General features: G+C 41.6%; 1 protein-coding gene and 1 long non-coding RNA gene across 11 annotated transcripts in view; one reads left to right on the forward strand and one right to left on the reverse strand.

Moving 5' to 3' along the window:
* Positions 1–27,815, forward strand: part of NRG1 (neuregulin 1) — an 843,690-nt gene that overhangs the window by 806,797 nt on the left and 9,078 nt on the right. For 6 of the 10 annotated variants that reach the window (XM_030566617.1, XM_030566618.1, XM_030566619.1 and 3 more), the window contains 6 exons: positions 6,679–6,737; positions 12,977–13,000; positions 19,578–19,680; positions 23,447–23,573; positions 24,143–24,273; positions 25,149–25,352. In XM_030566617.1, the coding sequence (XP_030422477.1) occupies positions 6,679–6,737; positions 12,977–13,000; positions 19,578–19,680; positions 23,447–23,573; positions 24,143–24,273; positions 25,149–25,352 (648 nt within the window). Of the gene's footprint in view, positions 1–5,989; positions 6,058–6,678; positions 6,773–12,976; positions 13,001–19,577; positions 19,681–23,446; positions 23,574–24,142; positions 24,274–25,148; positions 25,353–27,815 lie in introns of those variants that run through there. The other 4 variants (XM_030566614.1, XM_030566615.1, XM_030566616.1 and 1 more) reach the window with 4 other exon arrangements.
* Positions 865–27,334, reverse strand: LOC115653384. The gene is made up of 2 exons (XR_004000914.1): positions 26,872–27,334; positions 865–1,137 (listed from the first exon to the last, which is right to left on the reverse strand). It is a non-coding gene; the product is annotated as an uncharacterized LOC115653384 (long non-coding RNA).

Consider the following 27,815-nt stretch of genomic DNA (forward strand, 5'->3'; position numbering starts at 1 on the left):
CCTTGCTTTCACATGGAAAGGAGAAGATAGAAATTGCTTCCAGGAAATACCGGCTGCACTCTAGTGAAACACTTTCTGTTCACTTCAATTTTGCCGTTTTCTGTGGACCTTACCTGCAATTAACAAGATTTGTTTTTTCACGAATTCCCCAGCTGCTGGAATCCTGACTATTTATTCTATGGCTGTTTATAACCATTTTCTTTAAATGTAAAAGTACCAACTTTGTTTTTGGACAATTGTACTAAATTACATGAGCATCATAACCGAGCAGTGCAAGATGACCCAATTTTAATAATACACCCCTGGGAACCTACCAGAAACCAGCTCCTGTGCTTCCACGTCTTCGTTTCCTCCTCATACCCCATTCAGAACATTTCATAGCAGCCCAATGGCTGTGTGCATAACATTTTTACTATTAACTGTTATTGCACTGTTGATTTAGAGTCACTTCTTTTTCACTGTATCTCGGGATTTTTTTTTTAAATTGCCAGATCTGACAGTGTTTGCTCTTTATTAGTGTAATTTTATTTTATGTTAAATATCCCAGACCCTCTTAAACGAGTTTTTTTCCATGTAGAAAAGAAATAACTATTAAATCTAGAATCAGAATGAAAACAAAAATAACTCCCCAAAATTTGTGCAGGGCACTTTTCTGGGTAGCACAAAAAATATCTGGAGAAGTCATTACAATGTAAAATCACAGGGCTTGATTCTTATTTATACTAAAGGAATGGAAAGGGATCTCACTATAAAGGAGAGCTAAGCTCACAATTAGTTTGCAATGCTTCTGCTATGTCTCTTTGATATTTACTAGCACTGATGCTGTTTATACTGTAACAAAACAAGACAAATGTCTCTGCAATATAGTGACATGAGAATCTGAATTGTGTTTTATTGGGTACATACTGCAAATCTGAAGAAACAAAATAGCATTATTTTCTTGCATGGTTACAGATATGGATGTCTATTTTAAAGTGTTTGTTAAAACAAATATCTGTCAAGGACACATTGCTTCCGTCTACTGTGATAACAAATCTTTTTCCAGAATGTGCCCATGGAATCAGAAAACTTGAAAGATGGTACTTGCTCTTCATGTTTCTGCCTTGGTAGCAAGTTCACATTTTCCATATGCTCCATCTGTTGAGAACAAAAACAAAATTTTTAAAGCATGAGTCTCATTGTTCTAAATTGTTTTTATCATGAATCAAAAAACGTGGCTCCAATGCACAACCACCATGGAATTTTCCAGGCAATGTCTCTGGTCATGTAAGCCCCTGTGAATCTGTCTCCTGTTGCTAAAGCCAGAAGTTGTGCAATCAAAACTGATTTCCAAAAAACTGAAGGTGTAATGATTAACACTGTGTCACATTTTGCTTTCACTGATACTAGTATACATTTTGAGCAAAAAATGATTGTTTTAGAGATGTTTGTTAGTTATCTGGATTTATTTCTGAGATGTGTATATATCTACAATGGACTGTACCTGAAATGTTGCATAGAACGACATCTATAGTGGCACAGTGTTGTATACATTTCTCTTTTGTGTAGTCTAATTACAATCCTGGACTAAATAGAATAATTTCAGTCTAAAAAAGAGGGGTTTGAAGGGGTTTTTAAAGAGACATTGGGTAAAACTTTTTAAAGTGCCTAAATGAGAAAGGAGTCATTTTGAAAAGTGATTTAGGCACTTGGGCCCAGGTCTTCATAGATATTTAGGTGCATCGCTCCCATGGGAGCTAGATGCCTACATACCTTTGAGTATCTGGGCCTTGGAAGCCTACACCTTATTGGATATGTCTACACAGCAATTGAATGCCCATGGCTGGCCAGGGCCACGTGGTTTGAGTTTGTGGGGCTCAGGCTAAGGGCTTGGAACTCCACAAAGGCAAAGGGTCCCAGAGCCCAGGCTCCAGCCCAAGCCCAAATATCTACACAGCAACTTTTAGCCCCACAGCCCGAGCTCCATGAGCCTGAGCCAGCCAAGTCCATGCCATGGGTCTTTAATTCCATTATAGACATACCCATTTCCTTTCAGTAAGACTTAGGGTATGCCTACTCTGCAGTCGGAGATGTGATTGCAACTGGAGTAGGCATACCCACGCTAGCTTTCATCTGGGTAGCTTGGCTAAATATAGCAGTGGAGACAGGCTGGTACAGACCCTGGCGTGGGCTAGCAATGCGAGTAGACACCTATAATCCCAGGCAGCCTTGTACAGCCCATGCTGAAACTGTGCCACCAGGTCTTCGCTACTATTTTTAGCATGCTAGCTAGATTAAAGATAGGCTGGTATGTCTACGAGCGGCAGTCACACCTTTGACTGCAGTGCAGACATAAACATAGGCTTCTAAGTGCCGACATCACTTCTGAAAATGGGACTCATGTTTATACTACAGTATCACAGCGACAGGGCTACAGCTGTGCTGCTGTAGTCCCTTACTGTGGATGCTTCCTTCATCAATGAAACAGCATTTTCTATCACTGTAGTTAATCCACCTCTCTGAGAGGCAATAGCTAGGGTAATGGAAGAATTCTTCCACTGACCTAACCTTCTGCATAATGGATGTTAGTTCAACCTAACTATGTTGCACAGGGTGCAACATTTTTCACAGCCCTGAGCAATGTAGCTAAGGCAGTATAATTTTTAGGTGTAGCCCACGCTTTAGGCTTTTGAAAATTTTACCCAAAGTCTAATAGTGCCAGACCATGTGGTATTTTGACAATGTTGTGAAAAGGAGAATGGTTAGCAGCTCTCTCTTATTTGGAGAAGACTGTGTATAGTATTTTTCATGTTTTTACAAGCCCTGTTTTGAACAGTCTTTCCATAACCCACTTTTGATTATGCTAATTTGATATTTCCTTAATAACACACCATACAATTTGTGTTGCCTTTGCTGCTGTTGTTCCCTAAAAGTGCTACGTTTTGTGCTACGGCTTCGGTGGTTGAAAACAGTGCTTCTTTCTAGCAGATAGACATTACTTAACCTTGCTTAACAGCAAAAGAATGAATTTCTTATTTTTATAATATTCTATATCCTTGTTTGCAAATGGAATGGGTAGAGTAGGAATTAATTAATGTTATGATCCAGAAAACTGTTAATTGAGGGGGTGAAAGGGAAGCTTATTACAGTGCTAACAGAAAGATTTGCCAAGTCTGAGTGGGTCAAGAGGCAGGATAGTGTTAACAGTTCTGAACTAAGCAGTTAAAGGCACACAGTTCTTACAGTGATTCATGTAAATGATGATAAAATATTCTTGTGCTACCTACCTGTACTACATATTTTCTTATAGTAAAGGGACTTGTTCTTGATCTTTTCTGTTAATATGTACAGTTAGTCAAAACATGGATTTTTACAAAATTAAAAACCACTGAACACAAAATCATCAGGGATTAGAAAAACTTTTAGACATTCTTTTATGTGATCAAAGAAAGAGCTGTGGTCCTGATGATTTAAGCCATCTGATTTCTTTAATAGTTTGTATAGCCTCTAATTAGCTGGTAGAGAAGATACAGCCCCAGAGTAATTTCTCAGTTATACCGATGTAAATCCAGAGCAGCTCTTATTCTCATTGGCCTTATTCTGATTTATACTGGTGTAACAGAGTGGACACTGGCCCATATATAGAAAAGGAAAGAATTGAAAATGCTATTTGGGTAACCAAAAAAGAGAGTGATGACTAGTGACAGTGTTGTAGAAATTACAGTATAAGAAGGTGCTTTCAAATATTACCTGTTCATACATGTGTAATCCAGAGACAGCTTGAAAAGCAGAATTGTAATCTGCACTGAATTTTGGTTGTCTGCAATAAAATGCCTTTCACATGCACAAATAATCAGAAATGGAAATGGTCATCCGACCCCCTGTCCACACTGGGTCAGTCTTTATCCCTTGTTTGCAATGGTTGGCAACTGCACCAGTGTTGACAACAGTTTAAGTGTTAGTATAAACACAGCTAAACTGTTTTCAGCACTGTGTCAAGAAGCCTGACCCAGCTCAGACTGGAAATGATTTAGTCCCGTCTGCACTAGCCCATAAATTATTGCCAACACCAATGCAGCCGCACCCATTGCTGACAACAGGAACAGAACAAGGAGCAAGTGGCCCCCATAGTCCAGTGACTGTGGGCCTGATACTGAGACTTTTAATCAGCAAAACGCTCATAGACGTCATTTGAAGTTTGGCCTGAGTCAGGAGATGGGAATCCAGAGTAGGCATGAGCATCATGCAGCCCTTTGTTTGAGATTTAGTGATGAAAAGCACTGTGGAAGAGCAAGGTATCATTACTACTACTACGAGGATGGGTACTTAACATAAAAGTCTAATGTAAAATAAGAATTAAATTAACAGGATAAAACATCTATTGCAGTTTTGTTTCTTCCAGTTTTCTAATACAAATCCAAATTCAACTGTCTTCCCTGCCCAGTGGCATAACTTTCCTCTGTCCTTATTATTTCATTCTTTATTGTATTTATCTATGGTAGTGCTCAAGGATCCCTGTTGGGATCAGGGTCCTAATGTGCTAGGGCTATACAAACACATCAGAAGACAGTATCCTTGCTTTGAAAAGCTTAAAATCTGTTCCTTTGATAAACAGATTCATCTCTACAGCAATCGGTTTAGAAAAAACTTCTTCAGACACCCAAAATGTACCTGTAGTGAAAGAAAATAAATCTTGTGCAATGCACCTGGACAAAGATGCATCCAGTTGTATTTAAAAAATACAACTAATATGTAAGTGCAGTGTGTTCATATCCTTATTGTTAATTAAGGCTACAGATAATAGTGAGCAGAGGGAGAGAGAACGTTAAAAAGCTTGGCAAGTGAGAAATGAGATTTCAGTGCAACTGAAAACCTGATAGGGGTTGAAGAGGTACAGGAAGGCTGCTGTAGATGAATGCAGCTGCAGATCAGAATGCTCTTGAATTTAGATTGCAAGACGGTACAAATGGGAGGCCAGCATTAGAGAGAGACCAGGTCTGAGAAGCAGGCTGGAGCAAGTACATGAAGTGCTTTAGAAACAAACAGAAGAAAGCATAACTTGACATAACTAGAACTTAATTTAAATGTGTCGACATAACTTGATTTAGCATGAAGGTAAAAGGTAGATAATTAATAGAGCACTGAGAATGGAATGGGTAGGTAGGAGAAAAGCAGATGGCCAAGAATTAACCTTGTGGGACTCCATAGAAGGACCACCAGAAACATGTTCTAAGGAAACCAGAGAAGCCTGTGTAGCTATGCCGGCTTTACAGAATGAAGTCCCGCACAGTGTCAAAAGCTGCATTGAAGTCAAGGAGAATGAGGAAGAAGGAAAAGCTGGCTGCAGCTGCAGAAAGCTGGTCATGGACAACATGGGGGGACGAAGTTCCTTATTCAACCAAAGTGGAATTCATATTGCATTTTTCCAAGGATTATGATGTGTGCCATGTGCCTGAAAAGATAGGAGGAGGCTACTTATATCTACCCCCCTGCTTGTCGTTTTTTGGTCTACCTCTTTTCTATTTCTCAGATACGTTTAATCATAACTGCTGCCTTGAACAAAGCTGTGTTTAAAAAAGATAATAAATAAAAGCATGAACTTGAAGGTATTAAAGAAATATGAAAGTCCGTAGAATTTCCATAGGTCCTGCAATATACATGATTGTTGAAGGCAAGGATGTAAAATTATTGTCCAACACCATATCATTAATTGGAAGAATTTGGTGTGGCTCCCTAATCAGTGTCTCAGGAATGAACAATGAGTTGTCCATTTGTGCTAGAGCTGACTTTTTTAAAAACGCCACAGATTTTCTCTAATAATTTTTTTTAATTTTACACAATAATAATTCTCCAAGGACACATTTTTTCTTTCATTATACTTTTCATTAGTTGCTTCCCCTTACGCCCCAAAGTCATTTAGAGACTCTCCATGTTCCATAGGAAAGCAATTACCAGTCTGATAGTTCAGTGGTTTTGGTGTTCTATTGCTTATCACATTTTTGCCCTTTAGGTGCCAACCTGGATTCACTGGAGCAAGATGTACTGACACTCTGCCCATGAAAATCCAAAACCAAGAAAGTATGTTAAAATAATCTGAACTTTGCTTTCTCCCCAACTGCAGCAACACAATTACTATTACTTGGTGTTTTCACAGTTGAGCTGGAATTGGCATCCTTTGATTCTGATTATAGCTTGATTCTCTTAATCTTTAATCTGTACACCATGCCATTATCAGCATCAAATATGTTACTAGTTTGTGTGACTTTTTTTTTAAACTGGATCCTTTTTATCCTCTGCAGAATTTTGTTGTTGTTGTTTCACTCTGCCAACTTTCTTGGTTGGTGAAATGCTGTAAATTGCTACCCTAAAGGAATATGTAGACTGAGATGAATGTTGTACAGATTTCATTTCCTAGCTGCCTTGCGAAAACTACTTTACAAAAGCAAGTTGGAAATTTGGAATGGTGACTTTCTCGCATCCTGAAATATACTGTGATCTGGATTGGTTTGGGGCTTCTGCAAAGCAAGTGGGCTGCTCTCAACATCTTGAGCCATTTTGACACGCTGAACCAAGATTCAGTTTCTGAAGGTGAACTCACCAAGTCAAATCAGTTCACACTGAAGGAGCTTCTTTCTTAGTGTATATTCACCTCTTCTCTTTTCTCTGTTTTCTCTACCATTTTTTTGTTTTTCCTCTCAGGTGCCCAAATGAATTTACTGGTGATCGCTGCCAAAACTACGTAATGGCCAGCTTCTACAGTACGTCCACTTCCTTTCTGTCTCTGCCTCAATAGGAGCATGCTCAGTCAGTGCTGCTTTTTTGTCGCTGCATCTTTCCTCAGATTTGTTTTTTTTTTTACCTGTAATTAGATTTATTGCCTTAGACCTAATATTGATTGCCTCTGCCTGTTGCATGAAAATGATAACAAAAGCAATTGCAGTACTCTGTTGGATTTGTTGGCATTGATGTTTGGGTATTTAAGACTTAGGAGCGTTCTGAAATTAATATTGAATGATGTTCTATGGAGCTGTAGCTGACAAGAAGTTCAAAGATGCATTTAAAAAAGTCTCACTTTTTATTTGCTAAAAGAAATAAATCCCAGCACTAAAACAGAAATCGCTTTATAAAGATAGTAACCTTCCAAATAAAAGGGATATACATAAATTGCAGTGGAAAATAAAAGGTAAAGGCAATTTACATGCTCCAGGTGTATCAAATGAACACACTCAAACAGGAGTGAGGGCTTTTTTTTCTTTATTATCCAAACATTTTACATTTCAGTAGGAAGAAAATTACATGAAGAAAGAGAAGGGGGGAAGGGGACATAAATGATACTGCTTGACATTTCTTATTTATGGGGGACAGGTGCAAAAGATCAAATATTTCAGAGCCAGATTAAATGGCTGAAGAAATGTGCCATGTAGACTCCTTTGGACACTGTAGGATTGGGGCCTTAGTGACATAGTTTCATAAGCTTCCTTTTGGAGGGTCTTGTTAACTAGTAATTATTATTTAATAATGAGAAAGCGCAAATATGTTGCATATTTATTTTGTGCCTTCAGATATAACCAAGTCAGATGTAAAATAGAGGAAAATTGCCTGGGGTTTACCTTTTTAATGCACATTCACTATTCATAATTAATTTTTGCTGGCGTCCCACTGCATTATGATGTAAAGGCAGTTCTATATGAACTATTTTTGATGAATCACTCACTAGCATTGAAAAATTTCAGAGACTGCATGATTGCTCAGTTTAGATTTCCACTAGTGCATAGGCTAAAAAGCTGTTGGCACACACTGGACATTTTGGAGCCCTAATAGAGACATAGGTCTTCTCTTACATCAGTGAACAAAGAATGTACATACATAATTCATAGTGTCTATCATGGGAGTTACCCTGGCAAATCCCCAGGACAACGGCAGGTGATTCAACTGCACAGCATTTCAGTATTTATTTTATACTGTGTTTTGAAAGGTTTACTAGTGTGAGTTATCAACCCAAAAGCTAAAATACCTTTTTAGGCTGTGCAGTGCTTTTGTTACCTGAGTATTAGATTTGTAATTATGAATATGAATTTATTATTTTGAAAGCCAAATATTCTGTGCTTTTAACAAGTGTTAGAACATTTATTTAAATAAAAGTAGCGCAAAGGCTAAATCATGCTTTTCCCAAATTAATTCAACTGGAGACTCAGACATGAACCACAAATTCATTTTTTCCACCCAGAAAAATATATATTTACAGGTTTTTCTCATTTGTTTTTAATTTTTCTATCTATGCTTGGGATTTTTAAACAAGGCTTTGGGTGCCCAGGCCATGATTTTCAAAAGCACCTAACATACAGATCCTCAAAACTCCCTGGGGGGATTAGGCACCTACAGGTATGGTATGTATACACTGCAACAAAAAAACCCAGAGGCCGCGAATCTCAGAGCCCAGGTCAACTGACTTGGGCTTGTGGGTCTTATGCTCCAGAGCTGAAAATAGCAATGTTTACTTCCCACTCGAGCTGGAGCTCTGACATCCAGCAATGGGGGAGAGTCTCTGAGCCCTGAGCCCAAACATCTACACTGCAATTTTTAGCCCCCAGAGCACGAGCCCAAGTTAATTCATCCAGACTTGGAGACTCACTGTTGTGGGGCTTTTTTGCTGTGCAGACATACTCTGAGGGACTGAGGAGCACAAGCCTTTTTGGAAGTCAATGGAACACCTGTCTTTAAATCACTGAGGTATTTTTGACAACCCCATTGAAATTCAGTTGGTGTAGAGCACCTACCTTGGGCTACTTTGAAAATCCAGCCATTCTATTTTATTCTAGCATTTTCTATATACAATAGATCTGAAGCATAAAGTGGCATTTCTTAAGATGCTACAAATCTTAAAATGACACTTCTGAAAGGAGTCCAGGGAGAGCACATTTCACAACCAGAAAAATCAATAAAGCAGCATTTCTATGACTTTTGTTTTACAGCCAAGTATAGGTCAAGCCATACAATTAAAAAGATAACTTTGCCTGATCCAAAGAATCATTCTAACATTATATCTGGGGCTGAAAGGCATGAGCTTATGCTATACCCCACATACTGAGCAATTGATTTAATGAAGTTTAGTCAGGTAAGCTCAGAGCAAATCAGATGTTAAACACAGCAAGCACCGATAGAAAAAGAAAAAAAATGGGAGCTAGATTGTACCATCCAGTTGCAAGCAGAACTCCTCACTGATTTCAAGAGACACGTCTGGTTTGAAGCGGATGGTTCAACGCGGCTCCATACAAAGACCTTTGGATTAGCTATTAAAATCCTAATGTCATTTTTCTGTTGTTAATATTCAGCTTAAAGGGTGGGATATTTAAAAGCATTGGCCTCGTTCTGCTGTGGCTGCAGTCAGCGGGAGTTCGACACTCAGTGGGAGCAGAGCGACGCCAATGCTGAGTGCTTTTGAAAATCCCATCCTAAATGTACACCACATACCCCAATGAGAGGCTGTGTAGGTAAGGAGCCCTGGATTCGACCCAACAAATATATCTCTGTAAGAATATTGTACTTCTCATACTGTGCTGAAAAGAGAGGTATTTTTCATAGGTATCTTAGTTAAGGCAACTTCCCCCATATAAAAATAGTTTTTCCTTCCTTTAAGTAGAGGGGAAAACGTTGTAGAAGCTTCCAGCTTCATGAGCATGCTCGATTGTGGTTAAAGGGCTTTGCACTGTGATATGACAATTTACAGGTTTCCTGTATTGCAATATTTACCATCAGGATTGCAAGTGGGCAAAATTTCCTACCTCTAAACGATCTACTCTAGGGATTAGTTTGGAGAAGTTCTGTGGCCAGGAGATCAGAGTAGATGATCACATTGGTCCCTTCTGGCCTTGGAATCTATGAACCTGTGAAAAATCTGGGGGTCCCTACAGCATCCTATAATTGAGTCTCTAGCAGGAGAACCCAAGTACAATCTACTCTCTTCCTCTGCCATGCCAGGTGGGGAGGGGGTTCATTTCTGGAGGTCAGGAGAAGGTCTAAAGGGAACATGTGCAAAACTAGTGTACATATTTTCCCACGGGATTCAGGTTACAGCCGCAGTGCTCAGTCAGCATGGAACAGGTAGCTCTAGAGCATAAGCACAGGTAAGCATCTTCTCCTTTTATCCTGTCCCTGGTGGCCTGAGGACTCCATGCCAGGCTGTCAGTTTAATTGTGAGTCTCTCAGTAGCTGTGTGGTATATCTGCATGGGGGGGGGTATATATGAGGTGTGTGTACATATACACACACTCACATAAAATGCATTAGAGTGGCAGAAGGGACTAAATGTGGGAAAGAAACCTGTATTCCTGAAGGCAAGACCTGCAATACACATCACTTATTCAATTTGGTCAATTTTAGCCTTACCAGGCTTGGTGATCATTTTTTTTTCCATGGTTGAATAATTTATTGTGACAATTATGAGACTTTTCTGTCATGTAACCTTGAGATTTGTCTGGCCAATAAATTACAGCGGATCATGGGCAAGGTTTGACATACTCTAGTGATAGCTCCAGCTCTCACTGGAATTGCCGATTGCTGTACCTTCCTCACTTTTCAGTTTTTACACATAAATAATATTTTAGGTTTTGAAATTTACAGTTGGCAGATTTACTCTAAGCTCATACAAATTTCCAAAATAGACCCTTGGCTAACAGATGTATTAGAAGTTTTCAGGTAAAATTTTCAAAAGTGGTTAGGTTATGTAGGCGCCTAAGTCCTACGGACATTTCATGGTACTCAGGTTCCTAAGCGATTTACCTGCATTTGAAAATTTTATCCTTCATCTCACCCCAAGATTAAAGTCAAAGGCCACATTTTTTTTTCCAATCTAAATTGCCTAACCAGTGCTCTGAAGCATATAAAATGATATGACATTTATATGATGGGGAGGATCACTCAGAAATGAACATTTACTGTCTTCTCAAGTTTAAATTAGACTTGGGGTAACATTTTCAAAAATGCCTTTAGAACATACATTTTCAAAAGCAGTTTAGGAGTTTAGGTCCCATTGAGATTCAATGGGACTGAGGCTACTAAGAGTCTATGGCCCAGATTTTTAAAGGTATTTAGGCACCTAATTCCCGATAAAATCCATGGGAGCTACACACTTAAATACCTATAATAATCTGGCCCTAAGTCACTTTTGAAAATTTTACCCTTAAAGAATGTGTTTTAAAGTTTGCCCAACATGAAATCACATCTACAATGGAACTTAGTTATTTAAAATCATCTTTGTGTTTCTTTTGAAAACACATGGGCAGAAGTTCAACAGGAAGCATATTGCATATGGTGAATATGAGACAACAACATGAAATGGGAATGGATACGATGTATAAAATGAAAAGTGTTGAGGTACTCTGCTTTCTTTTAATCAAAAAAAGAGAATGGAGCTCCGAAGAGCAAAGATAAATGAGAGTCTTATGCCATCTACGATCAGAATGAGTGCTGCATGTTTCCTCAGCATGGTTTCTCTTTAGGTCTTATGGCCAGAGTATGTTCCTGTTTTAAGGACCGATTTCCACTGAATTTTTTGAAAAAGAAGCTGCATGATATGAATGACTTCTGTTCAAATTAAATTAGAGCCAAAGTAGCAGGCTTACCTATAAAATAACACAAATACAGTAATATCTATGCATGAGCATGTCACTGATTTTCTTGAAGATTCAACCAAGCTTTCTATGCAACTAATGTGTATTGTTAGCAGTGTTCACCTAGGCATGTAGTACCGGCTCCTAAGAAAGAAATCTGGATGGATTCCAATTGAGTTAACCCTTCAAATGTTACTGACAGGCAAGGAAAGAATTGTGCACATCACTCTTCCCAACCTGGGTAAGCTAATTGAATACCTGCTTCCACAGAAAATTAGGGTCAGGTTCTAAATTTCATAATAAACAAAAACATCAGAAGCAAAAGCTAATCTGATTTAAGTGTCACCCAATGGGAAGAGAATTCTATATTTGTTGGATTTGGATGGATAACTTTGTTATGCAACCCAGTTAGCCAAAGCACAGAGTAGTGAAATCGTGATCCCATTGAAGTCCATTGGAATTTTGCCATTGATGCCAGTGGAGCTAGGATTTTATCCAGCATTTTTTAGCTCTACAAAGGAAAGTGGGCTCTATCCAGAAGAAAACAATCTCCTCCACCCATGGAAATGATATGGGTCTCCCAGAATACGCAGCCACGGGGGAATCTGCATTCCCCACTGGTGCTGGCTGTGGAATGCCAGATTAGACCATTGATTTTATCAGAGTGACAGCTCCCCTACCACCCCCCCAAACATCCTCCTGCAAGACTGGGTTTTTCCTTTGGATGCATGGCCGGCTATCAGGGGAGGATTCTGCAGGGGCTGCATGGCCTAAGGACAATGGGTCAGATCCTCAGCTAGTGTAAATGGGTGTGGAACGCCATTGCAGTCACGAGCTGTGCGAGAAGCTGACATTCTGCTGCAGATATCTGTTCCCATCAAACAAAACAGTAATGGCCAGGATGAAGTTGCCCCTAAATAACAAGAATGGTAGTGTCGCCCATCAGAATCACCTTTTCAGAAACCAGGAGTAAGCACCCCCTAAATCCCATCTCCGGCAGGGGTAATTCAGCTTCATGTAAGGACTCCATAGACTAATTGTCAGTTATTAAAAATAAACTAGTTCAAGCATCACCCCCTAGCCACACTTCCATTACCGCTCAGTAAGATCTTTAAGGGTTAACTGCTGGGTTCACTGCATTGTGCCAGTGCAAATGCCGTATTCCTATTCTGGTGTGTAACACCTTTAATACAACCATTATTGACACGCAAGCTTACAGACGCTTATCTGAGCACTGCCCCATTAACCACACGCCACTCGTCCTGTTTCAGTGTGCAGACACAGAACAGCCGTAATATTCATGTGTAATTTGTTTGAGTACGGTGTATTGCTCTTTTCTGAAACTTTTTCCCTTTTCTTTCTTTTTTGTCAACTTTCTGCATTGGCAGAGCATCTTGGGATTGAATTTATGGGTATGGACCAATCATTCCTTTTAGCCTGCAGATTTTAGAGCCTGAGAGATTAAAACCTTTTCCCCCCTCCTTCAATTTCTAACCAATTTCTTTATGCTTTAGAAGGGATCATACAGCTATAACAATAACCTTTGTTGACTTCCTAGTTGTGATTAACTCACTAGAATGTTAATTAGCATAGGATACTTTAAATCTCCAGATTTCATATGCATTAGCCTTGAAGTTGCCATATTAGACTTTTGTGCCAGATGGTTCTGAACACCTGTTACATTAGCATTAGTTATGATCTTTTGGTGTGGCTGGGTTTTGGAAATGCCCACTGAATTAATTAAGCAAACTGACTAATGGACTGTCTTTAAAAAAAGACAAGATGATAATATAGCTACTTAAATACTGCAACAAAATAAGCAATATTGAACTCTGTTTTCAAAGTAAAATTGAGTGACAAAATCCATAGATAGGTGCCTTATTCAGCACTTGATTGCCTGCAATAGATATTTAGATACTTGAGTAAGAGTTTACAAGCCTCCCTACAGATACTGAAGTTTACGAAATGGGCTCAATCCATCCAATAATAAATCCAAACTATGCAAGGGCAAAAGCACTGACAATAGGTACCATTTTCACCATGGTGCAGTAAATATAAGGATTAGAGCCTGATCTTACCAACCCTTTAATGAGTAGTCCTTGCTCATATGACTAATGTTTTGCAGGAGGTGAAACATTTCTTGAACTGGCTGAATTAATAAAATGAAGCTAAATTTGATTTAATTCATTATAATTTGGAATTTCCTAAAATTCTTTACAAAATATGAACTATACAAATTGTCTTTTTTCATTATTTGCAAAAGAGAATTAATTTTGATTACTATTAAAATTGCCTGGATTAAATATAATTAATTCATAGCCATGGAAATAGCGTGTGGAGTGCTCACCATTATAAATTTGAAGAAAAAAAAATCAAAGCAAAATATTCTGCAAAGGCCGGATTTTTAAAGGGTATTTAGGTGCCTAACTCTCATTGGCACTTAAATACCTTTACAAGTCTGGCACTAGTACTGTGCTATAGTAGAAGAAACTCTATTACTAAAATAATGTATGGCGAATTATTTGCTGAAATCCCACGCAGACTCATTTGCAGACTTTAGCTCATATACAAACCTCTATCAGGAAAGAGCTTTTTAAAGCGCTTCAGACTCTCACTTGAGATATGATTCTCTCTTTTAAATTTTCACAAATGGCTGTTAGAGAACAAACTTAAATCCATATACATTAGTAATTATGATTAGTTTAGGGCAATTTGTAATTAATGACATACACATAGTTCACTATTATGATTTAAGGGTAATGGTGATTTGCATTATTCTAGCATCCTTGAGGAAGAACTAACAAACCTATAAAGGATTTTTTAAGAGTCAGTAGGAAAAACCATCTGTAAATTCACATTGCACATATATTTCTCTAAGGACTTTTCCCAGGCTGTTTTGAACTTCTTCCACATAATTTTAAAAAAACACTTCAACACTGTAGTTGTTGTTCTACAAACTATTATTAAATGAATCTGTAAGTGTTACACCAATCAAACGAATGAATATGAAAGTGTCTCACGGTCACTCCGTTAAAGTCAGTGGAGCTGCACCAGTTTAACCAGCTGAGGATCTGGCCTGTGTTTGGTAAATCTTTACATGTTATTGACCAAGAAAGAGCTCTGTTGTCCCAGGCCCTCTCTGAGTGTGATGCTGAGCACTGGCTTGAATAACCATGGATTGTGGTTCAGAACATTCATAGCTGGTTCATGCAGCCTGTTTCCCCAGCTCTACCTGTGCCATTCTGCAGGCTGGCATTGGGGAAACAGGCCTGTGACCTGATCCTTCCCACCCACCCCCTTGGAGTGCTGTTGGCTGCAGAGACTACAGTTGTGACAGGCCACCGCTAGTGGGTAGGAAGTCTTTGTGCCCTCCATTTCTGTGAAGAGCCAGGCACTGTCTCTCTCTTCCCTTCTGCAGTATTTCATTTACCTGCCTTTCATGCCATACTCCATTTAAATTATGTCAAGAGAAGCAGGTTACACAGATCACGATGGCTGCAGAATGCAAAGCCTGGAGCGTTAAGTGTTTGCTCTCATAAAGCTCACATGGGAGAGCTTCGCATGGCTTGTAATATCCAGGAGGACATGTGCAGCACTAACATTTCTATACAAACACACACACTCTGTCCAATATGCAAACCATGCGCTGGCTCTGGGAGCTGCCAGTTGAACTTCTGAGCCCCTGGAGGCCTTTGTGCCCCAGGGGGACTCACTGCTCAGGATAGGGTAGGTGGCATTCTAAGGATAAAGCAAGCACCCAAGCGGGTTGGTGTTTTGGGGTATAAATTGTGCTTGCAGTTCCCTAGGGGTCCCATTAGCAAGGGATTCATGAATTCAGTGAATCCCCCTGTAGCAGGATGGACCCTGGCTCCTGCCCTGAAGGGGTTAAAAACAGCCCTGGGAAGGGGCTGTGGCCGGAGAAAGCAGCCTTTAGGCTGGGGCAAGAAGCCTGGGCTGATTGGGGAAAGTAGGCTCCAATCAGGCCCAGCTGGCCCCTAAAAGAGGCTGTGAGCCAGAAGCCCAGAAGAGTCTCTCTGAATGCAGAGAGAGAAGGGCCTGGCTGCAGGGAGCTGGACATATGGTACCTGAGTGAAGCAGGGCTGGGGAAAGGCAGAGGAGCTGAGGAGCTCTAGCCTGGAAAGCCCCAGGCTGCGGCCTAGCAGTGGGCTAATAGGTACTGGGGGTTGCAGAGGGCAGCCCAGGGGTAGGCCGAGGCAAAACGTCCAAACCCAACCTTGCCAATGATGAGTAGGCTGATACTGCAGTCTAGCCCCACACCATGGGGCAGACAATGACTGGCAGTAGCCATATACTGAGGCAAGGTGGGGATAGAGGGTGGGGGTTCCCCAGGGAGGGGAGACCCGGAGAGAAAGGGGTTACTGTCAGGGGGCAGCACCCCATGTAAAAGGGCACTGGATCCAGGGAGGGACACAGGGGCCAGAGGACAGGCGGATCACCAGCCTGCAGAGGGCACTCCAGAGCGGAACTGAGCTAATTTCCAAAAGTCACCAGCAGGAGGCTTTGTGGGGGTGAGTCAGCCTATCTACACCCCCGCATTTACCCAAAGGTCCCTTTACACCACTCAGAATCAGGCTCGTAGAGCTTGTCCTGTAGTATCCACAATGCATTGTGCTCCACACCCATGAGGAGGCGGTGGACTGTCAATGCAAAATTCTCTTCATAAACACACACAAACCACCGTGTCCACTTACATGTTGCACGTGACAGACACCACATGACCACCACAGGACACACCAACGTACCTATAACAAGCCTAAACATCTCTAACACTGTTAGCAAAGCTATCACCATGCAGAATCTAGTTTCCATTAGATCAATGTCAATCCGGTGTAACCTCAGTGATGCCTCTGGAGTGAATAGGATTTACACTGATATAACCCAGAGCAGGACTTTTCCAGAGTTATTTAGAATAAAATATATGCTAATGCTTGATAATATGAAACCAGACTTCCAGTTCAAGTCATTTTGAATTTAGATTTAATACGTATATTGTATTTAACACCATTCTCTTGTATGTTGGTTAACTGTGCCCTCACAATACACCATTTGCTTGGCTAACCAATAAGTACTTTCACGGAAGCCTCTAACTAGCCTAGGCTAGGAGTTATGCTGTATGAGAAATCCCTTCGGACTCTGCTTAAACCTTTTTTTCAAGCATTTCTTCACTGTTTTTTCTAGTATCAAGCATGCTGTGCCAGGCCTGCAGTTGACTCCTTAACTTATAACCTTGTCTTTCCCTGTATTTCATCTTCTGTCTTTTCCTGTCTGTCATGTTTGTTTTGGGCTTTTTTCCCCTTTTGACTTCCTGTTCTTAGATTTTGAGTTCTTCAATAAATTTTGCAACATTCTAGTTTTACCACACTGACTTCTTCTTCCCCTCTGTTAATACTCAGTGCTATTAATTTTGTCTGACAGTGTTCATGATCTCTTTACCGGTGTTTTGATTTACAATGAGGTTGGCTTGCAGGAAGTGTTCATTTCATGATAAGGTGCATTGTATCATAGAAACTAAGATACTATTTTTTATTTTGGGAAGACTTCCATTCACACTGAAACTTGCACTCCATGGTTACCTTACACAATTAGTTTCTAAAGAGTGCCAGGCCTTAAAGGACACACAATATCTGAGTAGCTTTTGTGAACACCTTTGCATAACCACTGCAATTCTGCAGGGGGTGGTACATACACAGATAGAGGGTTATGCCTCAACAATCAACCACAACATTTCTTAAATTACTTAACAGGTTCTCAGGAAATTATTTATTTTTAGGTAATACAAATCTAGGATTGCTACCTAGATGTCAATTAAATTCTCTGAAGTCCCTTTTCCATTTCTAAATAGTAGCCTAACAGGCCCACCATATGTTATGAGTATGATATATCTTTATTACCAGGACGTTCAGTCTCCCAACCAAAACTCCTGAATTGGCCCTTTCGCAACATGAAGAATCAGGACCTTCATGGAGATGTAAGGCCAATCCCCACATCCAATCTCACTCCCCGTCCCCTGATGCTCCACTTTCCCCCTTTACTCAGATCATATGACATAGAAAGCCACATGGATCTACTGCCAATCACTATAACACTTAGCCTAGAAATAGACACCAACACACACTTGTTGGTTCCTAAAGCCTTTCTGACAAATCTGACTTTCTTTCCGAGAGCCTCAGTACCATCAGCTAATTTAAAACTATGCCAAGCCACCTCTATAGGCCACTCAGAGGTATAACCCTTCCAGGGACAACCAGTCCCTGATGGTGGGAAATTTCTTCCAAATTCCCGCACTGGGTACCAGAGGCAGCCCACGGCATACCAGAGCATGTTGCTAATCCTTTGCTTTAGCCATGTCATAATATGCTGGGGGCAGTTCTTCACTGTCTCATGCTGCCTACAGCTCAATTGACATTGGTGGGATTGCAAGGGACATAAGACAGTGAAGCATTTAGCTCCTGGGGTTTAAAGAGATAGTAAGGGTGACTAGCATTGCCACAAACTAGTATGAAGGGATCAGAGGGCAGATCAGTGTCAGGTCAACAGTAAGTATATCTCTGTGCCTGGCAGTGACCTTTCATGCCCCTAGGTTACTCCTGTGAGGTCAGAAGCAGACTGACAGATCAAGGGCACACCAATTAGAACTACCCCCTAGGAAACAAGCCAGCAGATTTCAAATCCCGTATCCATTCCGCCAGGGCTCAGTCCCCACCATGGTGGGGAGCTGCGTTTCTTTTTGTTTGTAAATCTCTCTTATGGCTGTTTCCCCGTTGGTGTCAAGATGATGCTCTGCCAGGTTTAAGGTCAAGTTCCTGCTGGCATCACATCACTGTTAGGGCCACTTTTCTCGATTGTCGTGGGGAATTCTGACTAAATCCAGGGGCAAATTTTTTTAAAAGCCCAACCTTGGTGACCATTTCAGTCCCAAAGAGAGGGAAACAGGCCAGATTCCCAATGTCATGTCTTGAGTCAACCCTCAGTTGGGCCCAGATCCGCTCAGTGGGAGTTAAATGCCTATGAGGATCTGGGCCTACGTGGCTCCAGTTCAAAGTTCTAAGCATAACATTTCCCTGCTGCAACATACAATGATGCTTTTGCCAAGTGTGAGCGATGACGGAATGTGAAGGCTGAGCCAACTCAAACATGGCTAGTGCTAATGATTTCTTTAGAATGGTGAAATATCTCTGTGAATGAGATCACTGACTAGAACAGGTTTTCAGCAGCGGCAAGGCTACCCTCTAGTTAGGACCATTCCTTTAATACAAATCTGGATACGTAAGTAATCACATAATGTTTCTTTGATACAGTGCATCACTAATAATTGCTACTGCCATATTTTGGGGTGATAATGCTCAGCAGTTGAGCCTCTTAGTGACCTCTGACCATTTGTCTCATTTTCATTGGTGATCCAAATTCAAGCCAACCTCATGTTACGAATGTCAAAAGATACTCTGAAATTTCTCCTGTAAAGACCACTGAGATATAAATTTGATTTGGGGAGCCGGGGGGTTGGAGGAAAGGGACAACATTGAATGTTAAAACAAAATAAGAGAAGAAGAAACAAGCTAAATTTGTTTTCTGGGCCTGGGAATTAACCTTTATTCCAGCTGTCTTTGCAAGAGCAAAACATCCAAAGCATTTTCAAATCACATTATTACCTTAGTGCATTGTGTTTTTATTTTCAGCAAATGTTGATATTTTGTCAGTTTTAAAGTCAGATTTTGGATATTGTTCTAGTTAACAATATCAGTATCTTTTTTATTTTACTTGTTATTTTTTTTTGGCATCCACTAGCCACTGATATTGTGTTAGGAGATTAAGTTCTGATCCTGCAGTAGAGTTTTGCCCGAAGTGCACGGTGATCATGGGTTTGTGTTACTGTGTAATCCTGTGTGGTGGTATGTAGCATGTCCACTGTCATCTGCTCGAATTGTCAGCCTGCATCTTGTAATCTTCTCTGTTTTTGTCCCTTTCTAGAAGCAGAGGAACTATACCAGAAAAGGGTCTTGACCATAACTGGCATCTGCATTGCTCTCCTTGTAGTTGGCATCGTATGTGTTGTGGCCTACTGCAAAACCAAGTAAACTTTTCTCTTCCTTTTTATCTCTGTGATTATCCCTAAGGGCTTTATATCGCAAAACCACACAGCTGAACGTAATGCTTACACTCCATGAGTAGTTCCTTTGGACAGTTGTGGGGTGATAGTCAGCGCCTGATTGCAACCTGCCAGAGGCTTGCATTGTTGATTCACACCATTGCTAAGTGATGGGCATGTATGTAGGCATGATGATTTCATCATGCAAAGTCAATCTGTGTTTATCTAAATTCGAATGTAAGTGACAAAACGAATTAAATATTGGTAGATACAAATCTCACTCAATAGCAGGTGAAAGTATAATACTAATTTTATCACCTTAGATGATATCAAAGGACTTTGCAAACATTTATTAACTAATCCTCCCAATTAGAATGTGAGTCAAACTAATTTTACTGATCTGTTTGTTCCTTTTTTGTCACATGTTCATAATTCCCATGGGAATCATGATGGGACAACAGACCTCAGCTTTTTAATAAATATGGGTTTTGGAGACTAGAAGTAAAAAGATCAGACTAGTTTGTAAGTATTTGAGAACAAGATCAGCAGCAGTAGGGACTTGGAAATCCAAAAGACTAAAGGATTGAATTTGACATTGTTGTAAATATAGACATGTGCTGTTAAATGCTGTAATGTCTCTGAAAATTATGGGGCTAATGTAAAAAACATTGGAACAAGTCCCAGTGAAAGTCAATAGGACTTGCGCTGTCAAATTCTTTTGCTGCTTTTATAAAACTCTAATTGTACCTACCAAACACCAAAATAAAGTATCATACGTGACCACATTTGCAAAAAGCAGATGTTCCATTAGATTTGCTGTTCTAGAACTTGGGGGGAGGGATAGCTCAGTGGTTTGCACATTGGCCTGCTAAACCCAGGGTTGTTAGTTCAATCCTTGAGGGAGCTATTTGGGGATTGGTCCTGCTTTGAGCAGGGGGTTGGACTAGATGATCTCCTAGGGTCCCTTCCAACCCTAATATTCTATGATCCAAAGTTCACTGAAACCAATGGACAGTAGGGTTTGGATCAGGCTTCTAACCTACAGCGTTTTAAGCATACACATCCTAAAGTACCTCTAGGATTCACCTAAAGCAGGCTGGAATCCAAACCAGCCCTTGATAATCAGGAAGGGCAGGAAATATCAGGAATTGCTGTCAGTGGCCTGTGAAATATTTTTAAAGCACTTTATGAATGTGAAAAGGGGCCTGATAGGTTAAACCCTCAAAATGTGGCAGTGGAGTCATGCTGGCATTTGGGAGATGTGCTCCCTCTTCCCCCGTCCTATCTTTAGGAAAACCCCACATGTGTTTGAAAAGAATATGTAAAAAGAAAGATCTAGAAATGCGTGGGCATCTTTGCAAATGACACTGCTGATGGAGTGTGAAGATGATATGTAACAGTGAATCTTTAATTCCAAAGTGTTCTATCTGCACAGCAATTAAATTAATGAAGAGACGTCGCAGAACGAAGGATGTGCACATTAGGTTTCCCATTACTCTTTCCTCTCAGCTTCCTTTTGCAATTTCTTTTTAGTTAATGTCCTTTAAATGCAAGAAGAATGACACATTTGCAAAATGCACCCAGCTATATTACTGAAGGGGAAAAGTAGCAGAGACTCATAGGGCCATATTCCCACATGGTGCAAATTGGAAGAATTCCATTGACTTCAGTGGAGCTATACCATTTATACCTGCTAAGAATCTGACCCATAAATTATGAATCTAAGCCTGTTTCGGACCCACCTACACTACAAATACAGCTGAGTCAGGGAACCTAGTTACCACACAGCTATCCACTAACACGATTCCAGGTTCTAGCATAGAGGCTATCTGAATCATGTTCCCTAACTTGCCTTAAGTCTTGTGCATTGGAATTGTGTAGCAATCATACCTCCTGACTCTGCTCTATTTGTAGTGCACCCAGGCAAACTTTGCTACATCTTGGCCTCGCTAGTGCAGGAGGAGTGGAAATCGGTGGTTTTCAACCTGTGGTCCACGATCCCCTATTTCCAAAAGGGTCTGCACGTCCACTGGAAATTTTTTAGGGGTCCACAAATGACAAAACGGTTGAAAACCACTGCACTAAATTATAACAAAAGCCAAAATGTGCCTCCAGTAATTCATGCAAAAATTATAAAATGCACAGTGTTGAGTAATTCATTCTTTGCGTTCAAGCTTCCTTGATTGCAGCATCTTTTCAGAAGCTTCAGCTTCTTTTTTTCTGTTTGTTTTTTTGGCAAGCCTGGAATATCCTCCCTTGAGTTCTGAAAATGGTTGAAGTATCTTATCTGCTAAAATATCTACACTTCTGTAGACAGTTTTGGGTCCTATAGGTACTATAGGCAAGACCCTATATACTCTGCAGTAAATGACCTAAATTTTACACTCGATTCCCTGGGTTCTGCAGCACTATTGTGGAAATTCTGCAGTACCTTCAAACAAATCTGGAGGATATTTATAAATTAAGTATGAAATTGAATAACATAATTGTAATTCTGTAATCCTGATACATTTTATACTGCAGTTTCAGTCCTTGGTGTGCTATAGATTTTGGTCCTGGCAGCTTGTTATTAGCCCATACAAGTGTTCATAGAAGGTTTAGCAGCTGAGCAGGGGACATAGAAGTTGTGGTCTAAGAAGAGAAATCGAGACATTTTGAGATTGTGGCAGAAACACAATAGTTGGATGTTTTTGTCAAAATAGCAGTGAACCTATTAACAGTGTTGACATCAATGTGACAATCACTAGGTTTCAGAGTTAACGTGCCATTTACATGAATGAGGCCGTTCACAGAGCTGGCAGGGTGTCTGCACACTTCGGCCAACCTCACTTCATCAGTTAGCACTTTACTGACATTTTCAAGATTTCCTCTGCAACCATAAAAACTCTAAATATATTTTTACATGAAAGCTTGAATTGTAGAGCACAGTTCTGTTGTAAGGGGGGGAAATTCCATGGCAAATTCTGTAGCTGCGCTGTCACAGAACACACAGTATGAAACATTGGGCTACCTCCTGTCTTGACTGAGAAAAGTCATCATAGTAACACATTGCTAGCTGCAAGGCTGGCAGAAGAGGTACAGGACTGGAGGGCTTCTGCTGAGCAGCCACTGCAGGATGCATGTTGCTGCTCTTCTGATCATGGTGGTATTTGCACAGGATCTGCTACTGCTGCCAGTGCAAAGCATTAGCTGTTGCTTGTAACATGGGTGCTCCCTGGCTCAGATCCTAGACCCATAGGACCGATGTGTTAGAGATGAATCGTTTCCAGCATGTCCATCCAGCCCATGCTATCAAACACACAAGAAGTCTGCATAACACCAGATTGTATTTACATGCACAAGCAAAGGCAGAAGCACATCCACTGCGTTTTGTGCTTTGATTGCGTAGTGATGAGGGTCAGCAGCTCAGTACAGTAGAAGGGAACAAAGCTATATATAAGTCGGTGACATTCTGGATCTAACAGTCCACTATCTAGTCAATCTGATCTTCAGAAGAGAACTGCTTCTGAAATGGAGTAAGTTTTGGAAATGGATCTCCTCCTCTCTCACCTTTTCCTGTCCTTCTGCAACTCCCTTCACTCCCACACACACACCTTCCACAGCTCTGCCGGTGCTTATAACCCTGGTGATAGGGATTGCTCAGAGACCCTCAACAATGGGCATGGGTTGACAATAAAGTGGTTCTGTCGTGCTGGATGGTGCAGCTGTCTCTCTTTTGTCTATTAAAATCATTTCCCTCTTTCACATACAGGAAGCAACGGAAAAAGTTGCATGATCATCTTAGGCAGAGCCTTCGCTCTGAGCAGAACAACATGGTGAACATGGCCAATGGGCCCCACCATCCCAATCCACCGCCCGAAAACGTCCAGCTGGTAAATGTAGGTAGCCACTGCATTTATCTGAGGGCTTTTCAACTGCTAGCTGCTAAAAATTAATGATCAGGGTTTCCAGGAATGTGGGATTTCTCCACCAAGAAATGATTAGAAACTTTAAGAAATTATTCTAATGTACAGTAAATTCAGAGCATTTTCATGTACAGCCATTTCAGAAGAACATTGGATATCAGTCACTAGATCACTCTGGATCAGAGGCTGAGATGTTAGAATACCAGCTTTAGCAGAAGAAACTCAGAGCTCATAACCACTGTACTTTAAAGCAGCATGTCCTTGGACATATTTCTTTACCAATAATGTAGCAAGTGGATATTTAATCGTCCTGGTGTAGACTAGCCTAATTGCCAGTTGGTAGATCGTGGTGCTTTTTCTTTTGTAGTCACTAGGTTATGAACAAACCCATTTTCTTGTTCTTCAAGCCACCAAAGGCTGGTGAATGTTTGCAGGGGTAATGCTCACCCAGGACCCATAATAAATATCTGAAAAATGTGTGTGTGTGTGCAGATGTGCTGTACGTTCCCCTGTGTAAACCTGAGATACCTCTGTTTCTTCAGCAGTATGTATCTAAAAATGTAATATCCAGTGAACACGTCATTGAGAGAGAGACAGAGATGTCGTTTTCCACAAGTCACTACACCTCGACAACGCATCACTCCACCACTGTCACCCAGACGCCCAGCCATAGGTACCAGAATGAGAAAACAAACCTTCCTGCCTAAGGAGAAAGTGGTGGATGTCAGTTCTGCCACCATTACCTAAAGCAGATGCTTAAAAATGCACTGGTCATGGGGTTTTAATCTAAAGATGTATGGTACTTGACATCCTGTCACTAAAACTAATTATCTTCCTGGGAGTTTACCAAGAGCCCATATGATTGTGTGGAGTTCCATTACTGGTACTGTGAATTTTAATATATTCAAATTGTTGAACTGGGGAGATACTGTGTGTTGTTGGAGATACTGTGAGATCACTTAGTGGCTCTAGCTCAGGGGTTCTCAAACTTCATTGCAGTGTGATCCCTCCCCCCTTCTGACAGCAAAAATTACTACACGACCCCAGAAGGGAAGACCAAAGCCTGACCCAACTGCGCCCCGCTGCCCCAGCCCAAGGGGACCTGTAGCTTGACCTCCACTGCCCGGGGCTGAAGCTGAAGTCTGAGCTCCACCACCCAGGACTGAAGCCAAAGCCTGAACCCCACTACTCATGGTCCCCAGCAAGTCCAGCACCAGCCGGGGTGACCCCATTAAAACGGGTCCCACTGGGGTCCCAATCCACAGTTTGAGAAGCCTTGCTAATGACTGGAAAACTCTTTTCCACCCCAAACTAAACCACCTGCTGATAGTCACAAAAATAAAACCATCTTGTCATTTGTAGGATGGCAGAATTCACATCAGCTAGGGTCTTTGATTGCCATAAACCGGTATAGAGCTTAACAGGCATATCTCGAGCTGCTTGTAGTCCTTGCTCTCCCATTGTTAAACTTCAGTGAGTTTGTTTTCTCCTGTATTGAATTTAAAATGAAAGCTCTTTCTCTCCTCTTTCCTCCCTCCCCTCTATCAGTTGGAGTAACGGTCAGACAGAAAGCATTATCTCAGAAAGCCACTCCGTGCTTGTGAGTTCTTCTGTAGAGGACAGCAGGCACACGAGCCCAGCAGGAGCCAGAGGACGCCTCAGTGGCATAGGAGGTCCACGAGATTGCAACAGCTTCCTGAGGCATGCAAGAGAGACCCCTGACTCCTACCGAGATTCGCCTCACAGCGAAAGGTACTACAAGAAATTCATTTTGGTCCCTCTAGCTGCCAGGGCAAAGTGGGCTTGAAGAGATTCAGAGTGCATCCCCGTGCCTGAGGACCAGAGGGAAAAATTCTGTTTCTTTAGGAAATGCTCCTCCTCATTCATAAATGTGCCGAGCAGTGCCCCATTAATCTCTCAAATACGTTTCTTCCCTTCCTTCCCCCTCTGGTCCTGGCTCGTGGCTACTGGGCAGTAGCTCACATGCAGACATTTGCCAGAGGTTTCCACTGCATATTTAGCTAGGAAAGGAGATCAAAGGGGAACCTTTTGCTTAGTTCCATTTCTCGGTTGTTTCCTGCATCCAATAAGGCAGCCTATGGAGTTTATCAGAGACAAAAGAGGAGGATAAAGAGGATTGATTGACTGATCCACTGGGGGGGGATATTTTTCAAAAGCACCTATGTGCCTTAAGAGCACAAGCCCCTATGTCTTTCAGTGGGATTTCTGCTCCTACACCCCTTAGGTGCTTTTGAAAATTCCCCTCAGGTGTGTTTGTAAGTAAAAGCAAAACTAGAACTGACACCGGGTAGGATGACTGTCACTACTGGAGCGTCAGTACAGATAGCAGCAGCCTATGTGCACAGGAGAGATAACAGACAAAAGGGAAAAATGAATGGATATTTACAATGCCTGAGAAGTGCTGTCATTTTTGTTGTTATTCTGGGAGCACAGGAGAGCCCCACTCAGGATCTTTTGTGTGAGGCACTGCACAGTACAAACATGTACAGAGACAGGATCTCTGCCTCCAGGAGTTTACAACAGGAAAGGACGAGTGGCATATGAAGTAGTGGGGAAGGGGCAAACTGTCAAATGCAAACCATTTCTTTATACATTGTTGTGTTTGCAACTTTTAAAAACAATTATAAATACATTAAGGTAGCACCAGTTATCCCCATCTATCCTTTAAGCCCTCATTGACGGCCCTAACTTAAGAGTTCTGTGGGTTAGAATATAAGAAAAATGAGAACAAAATGTTCCTAGACCAACTCTCTGAGTGTTGTGAATTCACAGGGGGATTTTAACTGCCTGCTGTGGTAGCATAATTACTGCCAAATAAACATAATCACAGAAGTTCTTGAGTTGTGCAGGAGACACTTTCATGATTCAAAAAGTAGCATGTGCAAATGACAGCAGAAGCCATATATCCTGTGTGGTTCTTACAAATAGAGAGGAGCTGGTTAAGATAGAGAAGCTTGAAAAATAGGAATGAGCTCTATGAATGTAGCATGTAGGAATGCAAAACAGAGCTTAAAGGTGGGTCATCACTAGCTGTCGAATTATTGTGAAAAGACTGCCTGTAATTTTACTCTGGAATTTGGCTTTCAAGAAATGCAATGTCTAACAACTCCCAAATCGGGTAAACAGTTATGGCCCTGATTCAGCAGAGCACTTAAGCGCATGCTTAATTTTAATCATATGAGTAGTCCTGTTAATATTGATGGGCTCACTCAAGTATAAAGTTAAGCATGTTGTGACGGGCTTGACTCACCGCTGTGGTGCCTTCTGCTGCCTATCCTGCAAATTAGCTTGGTGGTGGTGGTCACCTCAGGTGGTGTCTCACCCATCGTCACTCCTGTCTCTGCGTCCAGGACCCGTGTTGCTCCCCGACCACGTTGTCCTCTTCCACTCGGTTCTTTCCCCCATTGCGGGGGACCGACAGACCTCAATCCAACCTGCCTCAGTGGCAGTCTGCAGTCCAGGTTCTAGACACTCATCTCAGCGGCAGACTGCAGTCCATGTACTGGCCACTTCGCTCAGTGGCCAGTGGGGGAAGAGGAGGGAGCCTGGGCCTGCCCGCTGACCCAGGGACCCTATAGCAGGCAGCCACGTACTGCCCCTGCTCCAACTCTGCAATCTCCTTCCCTGGGCCACTTCCCCACAGCCCCAGCACCTCCTCTGTCCTGGTATCAGGGCCTCAGTCTGGCAGCCTTAACCCTAGAGCTTCTCCTGCTCTGCTGTCCCTGCCCAGCACTGCTCTGTCCATGGTGCTCCAGCCTTCTAAGCAGCCAGTCTTCTTCCCTCAAACTCCAGGGAGTGACTGCCCCTGCTCTGCTCAGCAGCCCCTTCTTATATGGGCCAGCCTGACTCTGATTGGCCCCTCCAATAAACCTTTTCCTAATTGGCTGGCTCTACAAGCCTTTTCCTTATTGGCTGCCTCCCACGCAGCATCCCCAGGCTGGCTTTAACCCCTTACATACCAGTGAGGGACAGCTGCCCCATCACACACCCTCCCCCTTAAGATCACATCCCTGAGGGTGCGCAAGGGGAGAGGGGTTTCTGTCTTCCCAGCTTCCCTCGCAGCTGGGCCTGTAGGGTGTCTCTCTCCTGCCTCAGGCTCTCCACCAAGGGAAGCAGCCTGTCTCCCTCTTCCAGGGTCTGGGTCCCCACCGTAGCTTGTCCTACTCTTGCATGGGTTCCCTGTTTCTCTGGATC

This window comes from Gopherus evgoodei, chromosome 6 (genome assembly GCF_007399415.2).
Source record: "Gopherus evgoodei ecotype Sinaloan lineage chromosome 6, rGopEvg1_v1.p, whole genome shotgun sequence".
NCBI classification, from domain to species: domain Eukaryota; kingdom Metazoa; phylum Chordata; order Testudines; family Testudinidae; genus Gopherus; species Gopherus evgoodei.